At 48.7% G+C, this 9,792-nt stretch overlaps 1 protein-coding gene and 1 pseudogene across 2 annotated transcripts in view; one reads left to right on the top strand and one right to left on the bottom strand.

Moving 5' to 3' along the window:
* Positions 1-9,406, top strand: part of XDH (xanthine dehydrogenase) — a 62,387-nt gene extending 52,981 nt beyond the window's left edge. For both annotated transcript variants that reach the window (XM_060186824.1, XM_060186823.1), the window contains exons 32-36: positions 1,041-1,155; positions 4,835-4,900; positions 5,853-6,041; positions 6,279-6,455; positions 7,914-9,406. In XM_060186824.1, the coding sequence (XP_060042807.1) occupies positions 1,041-1,155; positions 4,835-4,900; positions 5,853-6,041; positions 6,279-6,455; positions 7,914-7,964 (598 nt within the window). In that variant the 3' untranslated portion in view covers positions 7,965-9,406. The remainder of the gene's footprint in view (positions 1-1,040; positions 1,156-4,834; positions 4,901-5,852; positions 6,042-6,278; positions 6,456-7,913) is intronic.
* LOC103114252 (small ubiquitin-related modifier 2-like) lies at positions 1,452-4,544 on the bottom strand (annotated as a pseudogene).
* Positions 9,407-9,792: the final 386 nt, after the last annotated feature.

The following is a 9,792-nucleotide window of genomic DNA, read 5'->3' as shown; positions in this document are numbered from 1 at the left end:
GTAGGTGGCACCCAGGGGCCTGGGGACCAAGAATTCTGATACAGCAAAGTAGTGTGGTGTTCATACACCTGCTGATCCAGGCAGACCTGATATCTTTCTCTACACCTGGGTCCTAAGTGGCTCAGCTCAAGTCACTGGCACAACAGCAGAGACTGAGAGACAAAAGTCCCCAAGGTCTCGGGATACCTCTCTTTTCATCAGCAGACTCAAACTATTCAAAGTACTAAATGCCTGGACTTTTTATTTTATTTTTTTAGTTGAAGCGTCTTTGTTGGTAGAGTTTTGGGTAGTTTCTGGGCAAGAGTGTTGAACATCACATAACAGTCTCATAGGAAAAGCTAAGGACTTTACTTTTGTAAATAAGATTGAATTTTCTTTTAAAATATTTATGTATAGGAAGCTGGGCGGTAGTGCAGCGGGTTAAGTGCACATGGTGCAAAGCCCAAGGACCGACGTAAGGATCCCCCAGTTCTCTACCTGCAGGGGAGTCGCTTCACAAGCGGTGAAGCAGGTCTGCAAGTGTCTATCTTTCTCTTCCCCTCTCTGTCTTCCCCTCCTCTCTCCATTTCTCTCTGTCCTATCCAGTAACAATGACATCAATAACAACAGCAATAATAACTACAACAATAAAACAACAAGGGCAACAAAAGGGACTAAATAAATATTAAAAAATATATTTATGTATAATTAACCCATAGTAAACTGTACATACTCAAGATGTACTTTAAAGTGTTGACATATTTATTTTACAATCTAATAGTAACCACAATGAAGATAACCAGTATTAGCCAAAGCATACAAAGCTTCCTCATGAGATTCATATATTCACTTATTTATTTGTCTCAGTCAATATTTTTAGATAGAGAGATGTCAGATCAATGATAGCTAGAGAGATAGATGGATGATAGACTAGACAGATAGACAGACCAGACACTTGGACTCCTAAGGCCTCTAGGGTCTAAAGACTTTGTGGGACACGGCTGTGTGTGTGGACTGTGTTTCCTGTAACAGGGGAACAGCATTCTCTCTTCTTTCACCAGAACACCCAACCTTGGCTACGACTTCAAGACCAACTCAGGGAAGCCCTTCCACTACTTCACCTATGGGGTGGCTTGCTCTGAGGTGGAGATTGACTGCCTGACAGGGGACCACAAGGTAGGAAGTGCACAGCTGAGCAGAGGGAGGAAAGGCGGAGAAGAGGGACCTGGACTATGATCACAGCGGCCACAGAGACTCACTTTATTTTTAAATTTTAAACAAGAAGTTTACTTAGACAACAAGAAGCTTGACTTGAAGGGGAAACTATCTAGGGTTCATTTCTTTTAGAGTAATTCGCCCCTACTTAAAGACAGATTGCCCTTCATGTAACGTCTAGGTATAAAAAAGTTATAAAATTGTCCTTGGTTTTACAATGATAAATGAAAAACATTAAGGTTCTCCAATCAAACAAGGTATGCAAGAATTTTTATGGTTTTTTTTTTTTTTTGTTAAACATTGAAAACAAAATAACTTACGGGAATATAAAGATAAGAACTGAACGAGTATGCCACTAATGGAGAAAGGGGGTATTTTCAGAGAACCAGTATTTTTCCCCATCTTGTTTCCATTTGATGTCAATCAAAACATACTATTGGCTATTTAGTTTAAAAATGCAATATGCTTGTGTACAAATACCAGTTAATTTATGCACAATAAAGGAGTGGGGAAGGGGAAAATGAAAGAATAGAGAAAAACTAGACTGTAGTAGTCAGGATGTGGTGGAACCAAATTGCGGTTTTCTAATTGAGAATGTCTTTTTGGTCTGGAGGAACAGAGCTCTGGAGTAAGTAGCAGGTTCCCTTTTTTAGTAGACACTTCCTCCTGTCTGCTGCTGGAACACATCAATTGTATCTCCATCCTCCATTTCCAACTGTGCAAGTTTATCTGTTTCATTCATTGGCTGCCCGTCAGATCGGAATCTGATCTGCCTCATTGACAATCCCTGTCATTCACAGAGGCTTTCATTAGTTTACTAAGTGGTGTATGTCACTTAATCTTAAACTGCACTACCGAAACATCCTGACCTGCCACCTTCAGATTAATATGGTCCTTGTTCTCAGTCTTGACTCCTTCCCTGGGCTTTTTGTTGACATAGAGGTCACCAGGGTCTCCTCACTTGCCGCTTCATAAAAGAGGTACCAGGTCCACACCAAACGAACACACAAGCAGCACCAGGGATGGCAGGAGAGAGACTCACTTCTTCTGGCTGGGAAAACAGTGCCCTGCACCAGGCCAGAGTGAATTTCCTTTCAAGAACTAGGGAGTGAATCCTTTTAAGCTTTCCGAGCCACAGAGGCTTGGCTCTAACCACTGCACTTTCCCAATTTGGCAGGAAAGCAGTTCCAGATCCTTAGGAACAGGAGTGTGGCTGTGCCCCAGTAGGACATATGAGTGTGGAGTATGAATTGTACATAGTTTTTGTATGTTGCCACATGTTATTTTCATGTCTAAACGTGTTTTTCTCATGTTTAAACATAAGTAACGTGTTGTTTTTAAAATGTAAATATAGCCATCTAGAATAGAACAGTCGTGGGCTGGATAGGTGACTCCATGGAAAAGCACCTTCCCTGCACATATGAGACCCTGATTTGCTCCCTGGCACTGCACAGAGACAAGAAAGATGAAAGGAAGTTGAGTGTCACACATGGTGGGGGAGTGTGCAGGTTTCTCTCACGCTCATTAGAAAGTAAAAGAGAACGTGAACATCAGTATTAGCTCATAGTGTCTCTTTTTTGTTTTGTTTTGTTTTATTTTTTTTAAACTTTTTTTTTTTATTTAAGAAAGGATTAATTAACAAAACCATAGGGTGGGAGGGGTACAACTCCACACAGTTCCCACCACCCAATCTCCATTTCCCACCCCCTCCCCTGATAGCTTTCCCATTCTCTAGCCCTCTGGGAGCATGGACCCAGGGTCGTTGTGGGTTGCAGAAGGTAGAAGGTCGGCTTCTGTAATTGCTTCCCCGCTGAACATGGGCGTTGACTGGTCAGTCCATACTCCCAGTTTGCCTCTCTCTTTCCCTAGTAGGGTGGGTCTCTGGGGAAGCTGAGCTCCAGGACACATTGGTGGGGTCTTCAGTCCAGGGAAGCCTGGCTGGCATCCTGATGACATCTGGAACCTGGTGACTGAAAAGAGAGTTAACATACGAAGCCAAACAAATTGTTGAGCAATCATGGACCCAAAGCTTGAAATAGAGGAGAGGAAGTGTTAGGGGGGTACTCACTGCAAACTCTAGTGCACTTCTGCTTTCAGGCATATATTTTGCAGTAGTTTATGGATACGTGTGAACATATGCTCTCTCTCACAGAAACTGGTGTATATCTAGGTTTTGGGACTTTGTTAGAAAGTGAACCACCTGAGATGAAATTAGAGTATACTATGAAAGGAAAGGTCTCAACCGAGTAATGAAGTTGAAGGGTTGTCATTCCACACGTGAAGTCTCTGGACACAGTCTGAAGTGAAGCATGTTGAGGTGGCAATCATTGTGTTGGTTAGGTTGTGATTGGCAGATGCAATATTATTTGATATGGATTGGGAGAGGCATACGGGAAAGTGGGCCCTATTCAATGGTTCCAGGACTGGGGGAAATAGAGGCTCCATAGTGGAGATGTGAGGTTCCTGCTGTCTTAGGGTTCAAAAAGGCAATCGATAGTTAATGTTATCATCACATTATTTGGTAATTGGGTTAACTTTGAAAAGTCCTTTTGTTAGGGTTTGCTGTACAGTACCCAGTATCTTGTATATAGCTGTGCTATGGGTTGCTTCTGATCTACTTGGTCTAGGCTTTTGAGAGAGTCTGCATATCAAATACACAGCCTATATATTAAAAAGATTGAGTTTGTGTTTTGAAAAACTTTGAGACATACAATTAATTTTCCCCCTCTCGTATTAATTAACTAGTGATTTATATGACTACATTTTACTAGGAGTGTACATAAACACTATTCCCACCACCAAAAGACTGTGACCCATCCCTCCCACCCACTCCCACCCCCCACTGTCCCAAGAAGCTGCATGTCTACCCCTCACCACAGGGTTTTTACTTTGATGCCCTACTTACAATTTGGTCAGGTCCTGCTTTTAGTTTCCCTTTCAGATCTTCTTACTCAACTTCTGTTGGTGAGTGGGATCACCCCATATTCATCTTTATCTTTCTGAATTAGCTCACTTAACATAATTCCTTGTTTTATTTTTATGTATTTATTTGATAGGACAGAGAGAAACTGTAAAAGAAGGGGGAACAGAAGAGGAGAGAGACAGAGAGACACCTGCATCCCTGTTTCACCACTCCTAAGTTTGCCCCCTGAAGTTGGAGTCTCGAGGCTTAAACTCGGGTTCTTGCACTTGGTAACATGTGCCACCGCTTGTACCCTTTAACTCACAGTTTCTATTGTATCTAGGAACAGGCTGCCTTTATCTGCTCCCTGCATGGTCTCCCCCAGACTCAGAGTCAAGGTTCTGGGAATCTGGGGACTAGGAAGTTTGCCTTTGTCCCCTGCCCCCATGCTGTGAGCTCAGCTACAGGTGGTCATGGACAGGCACTGTTCCCCCCCCCCCCCCCCCCGCCAGCTGCTTAGAAGGCCAGAGTCAGCAGTGATGGCAGCAGTGGAAGTGTGTGTGTGTGTGTGTGTGTGTGTGTGTGTGTGTGTATACCCTTCCTGAGTGTGTCCAGAGCTCTCTGCCTATGAGAGCACGGCTGGGACATGGGGTGTCTCCTGAGAGGATAAGGGACCCCAAGTCTCATGGCACACATCCTTTTCCTCTCTAACACCCCCTTCTGTGCTGACCCCCATAGAACCTCCGCACAGACATCGTCATGGACGTGGGCTCCAGCCTCAACCCTGCCATCGACATCGGGCAGGTAAGGCTCCAGGGATGGGGGGCTGGCTGGCCCAGGTTCCTGTATCCCCTAGGCATCTCCCAGCCCCCTTTGCTCCCATTACCAGCAACTGGTACAGCAGTATTGCTACCCCTGCTCTGAGCCTGTGAGGCTCCCACATGGGGGGATGGGGTGGAGGTATGTGTTGAGGGGTGGGTACACTCCCTAGGATGAAGGCAAGTCAACAGGAAAAGAGTGGTGGAAAGGAGTGAAAGGCCAGCTGGACAAGGCGACATAGTCTCACATACACACACACACACACACACACACACACACACACACACACTCTCCTACACATGTGCCCTTGCTGAGCACACACATGCATAGGTCTGAGACTGGCTGCAGAGTCCAGGCTGTGGGCTCCCAGGTCAGAGCCCCTCCCACTCCTGGAACGGCCTATGCACCTTGGGAATGAGATGACCCTGAATCTGAGGTGGGGTGTGGACTGCCCTGGGGACCACAGATGTGGGTTCGAGTAAGAAGAGGAAAATTCTGACCTAGAGAAAGTCACTTAGGTGAAATAGGAGGTTGCTGGGCTGAGAGGGTAAGACCTGAGGAGAGGGAGGAAGGAAGGAAAGACCTGGAGGCTGAGTGCCTAGGACAGGACAGCAGCCATGATTCTTAGTATGGGCAATGGCAGAGGTTGCCAAGTCCTAGTCAGTGGCCAGCCCATTAATTCATTCATTCAATCATTCATTCAATCATTCATTCATTCATTCGAGTACTAAGCCCTAGTAAAGGACCAGCCCATTCATCCACCTATCCATCCATCCATTGGGAAGGGATTGTGACAGGTGGCTCTGAGCTAGTGACACAGACACACAGATGACAGTGCCTGCCCCCCACCCTGCATCCTAGTACCCCCGTCCCCCAGCTGGCTGGGGCCAGGGCCCACAGTGGGGGTGCAGGTGGGTGATGGCCCCTGTGCCTGCAGGTGGAGGGGGCATTTGTCCAGGGCCTGGGGCTCTTCACACTGGAGGAGCTGCTGTACACCCCTGAGGGCGGCCTGCAGACCCGGGGCCCCAGCACCTACAAGATCCCCGCTTTCGGGAGCATCCCTGTGGAGCTCAGGGTGTCTCTTCTCCGGGACTGCCCCAACAAGAAGGCCATCTATGCCTCCAAGGTACACTCACCATCACGGGGTGGGGGCTATCTGCTCTGCAGGGTGAGGGAATGCACAGGAGACTCCTCTGGGTGCCCAGGTGGTGTGTCCTATGCGTGCCCCCTTTGTGGAACTCCCAGAAGAGTCTAGGCTGGAGAGGAAGTGGGGGGCAATGTGGCTGATTGTGGTCCACCATCTTGCCTGATGGGATGGGGTCCTCCCTGCCTGACCCCTGCCTGCCCAACTCTGCCCCTTCAGGCTGTCGGAGAGCCCCCCCTCTTCCTGGCTGCCTCCATCTTCTTTGCCATCAAGGATGCCATTGGGGCAGCCCGGGCTCAACACCCTGAGTTCAGCACAAAGCCGCTCTTCCAGCTGGACAGCCCGGCCACCCCTGAGAGGATCCGCAATGCCTGCAATGACAAGTTCACCTGCATGGTACTGGGCTGGAGGCTGGGGAGCTGGAGGTTGCAGGGGCTGGAGGCTGGGGAGGTTGGGTGGGCTGAAGGGCTGGAGGGCTAAGGACTTGGGTCTGAGGATTGGGAGGTTGGGAACTGAGGGCTAAGGAGCTGGGAGGATGGAGACTGAGGGGCTGGGAAGCTTGGGCCTGGGTACCGGGAGGCAGAAAGGCTGGCAGCTGGGGGATAGAGGTCTGGGGGACTAGGAGGTTGGAGGCTGAGGGCTGGGAGCCAGGAAACTGTGTTATATGGTAACTAGGATTTAGCAGATTGTCACAGAGACTTGTTGGGGCTCAGAATCACCTGGGGTTCCCCTGGGGGATGCTCAGAGTAGACTATGCTGGGACTGGTTGGTTGCTCGGACTCAGCCAGCCCTGGTGGGAGCCACACACACATAGGCATGGCAGAACCCCCGGCTGCATCTCCCCAGAACCTGAGAGGCTTTTGATAGATCTTTTGGTCTTAGAGGTGCTAACTGAAAACCACACAAAACATAGATTTATTTATTTATGTTATTGCCACAAGGGTTATCACTGGGACTCAGTGCCAGCACTACAAATCCACCACTCCGGTGGCCATTTTTTTCTGTTTTTTTTTTCTTTCTATTTTATTTATAGGACAGAGAAATTGAGAGGGAAATGGGAACATAAAGAAGGAGGGAGAGGGGGGCGGTGAACATATCGACACGTGGAAAGACTTCGGCTCTAGACCCTATTCCCCACCTGCAGGAGAGATGTTTTCTAAGTGGTGAAGCAGGTCTGCAGGTGCCCCTCTCTCTCTCTGCCTCCAGCACGATCGCTGGGAATTGGTGCCTATACTACTATAGTGCCTACACTACGAATCCACTGCTCCTGGTGGCCATTTCCCCCCTATTTTATTGGATAAGATAGAAATTGAGAGAGGATGTGGTCTGGGAGGTGGTGCAGTGGATAAAGCTCGGACTCTCAGGCATGAGGTCCTGGGTTCGGTCCCCGGCAGCACATGCACCAGAGTGATGTCTGGCTCTTTCTCTCTCCTCCTATGTTTTTCATTAATAAATAAATAAATAAAATCTTTTAAAAAATTGAGAGAGGAAGGGAAGACAGAGAGGGGGAGAGAAAGGCAGACACCTGCAGACTTGCTTCACTGCCTATGAAAGGACCACCCTGCAGGTGGGGAGCCTGGGGCTCGAACTGGAATCCTTAGGCTGGTTCCTGCACTTTGTGCCATGTGTGTTTAACCTGCTGCGCCACTTTCTGAAGCTCCCCAATTTTTTTTAATGAATGAAGTTATAGGCTATAAAGTGGCTCCATCCTGGGGATGTACCCAGCAGCTGGGGTTTTGCAGCAGAGTGGTGCTTAGCAGAAGTGGGGGGCAGTGTGTATGCAGTTGACTGGCTGGGTCCCCCACTCTGGAAAGTCTTGCTAGGGGGTGCTGAGTTCTCTCTCCTCCCTCACAGAGCTCCACTCCTCTGCCCGAGAACTGCAAGCCCTGGTCTCTGAGGGTGTGAAGAGAGAGCCCATCGGGGTCTGCTGGTCCCCACTCCTGAGCCCCCAAGTTGCAGGGCACACACACTGCTGAGTGTGGGTCTTGAATCCTGGTGGGATGATGGGGGCTCTAGGATGGTGAGTGGAGGCATGCTAAGTGCTTGAGGAGATGCTGATCAAAGCTGTGATTCAAAACTCAATGCTGATCCAAACTGCAGGCCCCATGGCCCTGTTCTTGGTTGTATTAATCATGGGTCTGGAATCTATTGGGGATACCCCTGCACTGTGGTCTGAATCCCCAGGTCATCCTGCAACCTCACACACCTACTCTTCATGTCCCTAAGGGAGGCCTGAGGTCACCCCCTCCCTTCTTCAACGTGCCCAGAATCATGTCTCTGCAGGAAGCCTTTCTTTCTAACCCATGGGCATCACTGCATGACCTCACCTGACACTCAGACCCACATGAGACAAGGACTGAGCTGTAAGCCCCAGACTGGGGCTTGAACCCATTTCCTTGCACGTGGTAATATGTGATCTCAACCATGTGCACCGACCACTGCCCAGCCCCTAGGACGTGCTTTTTTATTGTGATCGTCTTGCTCACTGGAGAGAATAAAAAGAAAAACCATTGAGGCTAATCAGGCTCCATGCTGTTCAGGAGCAGAAACGAAGATGCTCTGTTCCTGGCAGCTAAGCCCCCAGTAGCTGCCTACCTGCCATCTGCCGATCTCCTCCCTGCCCCCCTTCCCTGCACTAAGCAAAGAAGCCTGAAAGACCAGCTCTAAACATCTTCAACAGAGGATCCTAGGGGGTGGGTGCAGCACTGGGCTTGCAAGTGTGAGGTCTTGAGATTGAACCCCCAGCGTCACACAGGTGCTCTATTTTATCACTCCTCTCTCTTTCTCATTGACAAACCAGTAAATCTTTCAAAAATCTTCATTTGGTTTCAGAATGATGTTTATTGGAGGATGAACCCATTCAGGGACCAGTGTGGGGAAAGGCCCACTGTCTGGGAAGTGCAAGGCATCATCTCCATGAGGGTCTGAGGGGGTCAACCCTGAGCCCCCTCCTCATAGGAGGGGTGGCAGGCAGGTCCCCACTTGACCCCATGGCTGGTGATGGTGTTTTCTAGACCAGGAACTTCCTTGCACATACTTCCTTGTTCCTTTTGAACAAAAGCCATAAGTTACCATATATGGCCAACTGAAACCCACTGCAAATATCCTGGTTTTGCTTAACTGCCCCCTTCATCCCTGCCCTGAGGTGCTCCTGACTCATCTTTAGAGAGAAGCCTGCCTATGCATGGCCAGACCTTGTATGGTGACTTCCCAGTAATGAACAAACACCTGCTAGGTCAAGACTTAACCCTGTGTTGTGTGTGTGGCTTAATAATTACCTTAACCTTTTCCTAACCCTTGGGTATATCTACCTGCTTGTACCCACAAACAAATGAGTTATCTCTCTGGAGCTTCTCCCAGAGGTCATGATTCCCCTCCGCGCACTTGCCCTCATCAGCAGGGTCCCTGGGACCCCTGGGGCATCCCGTCTCTCCCCCTCCTCCACAGTACAGGACCTGCACACCTGGAGCTCCTGTAGGAGCCCTGGTGCTACCTGTACCTACCTGTACCAGAATGGTGCTCTAAATTCTCTCTCTCTGTCTCTCCATTCTCAACTTCTTGTGCAAATAAAGTTAATTTTTTACATAAAAAGGTAAGATGGGGGAGTCGGGTGGTAGCGTAGCGGGTTAATCACAGGTGGCACAAAGCACAAGGACTGGAGTAAGAATGCCAGTTTGAGCCCTGGCTCCCCACCTGCAGGGGAGTCGCTTCACAGATGGTGAAGCAGGTCTGC

The sequence above is a fragment of the Erinaceus europaeus genome, chromosome 3, assembly GCF_950295315.1.
Source record: "Erinaceus europaeus chromosome 3, mEriEur2.1, whole genome shotgun sequence".
NCBI classification, from domain to species: Eukaryota; Metazoa; Chordata; class Mammalia; order Eulipotyphla; family Erinaceidae; genus Erinaceus; species Erinaceus europaeus.
Note: the sequence above shows the minus strand (reverse complement) of the source record. Positions and strands in the feature narration are given on the sequence as shown.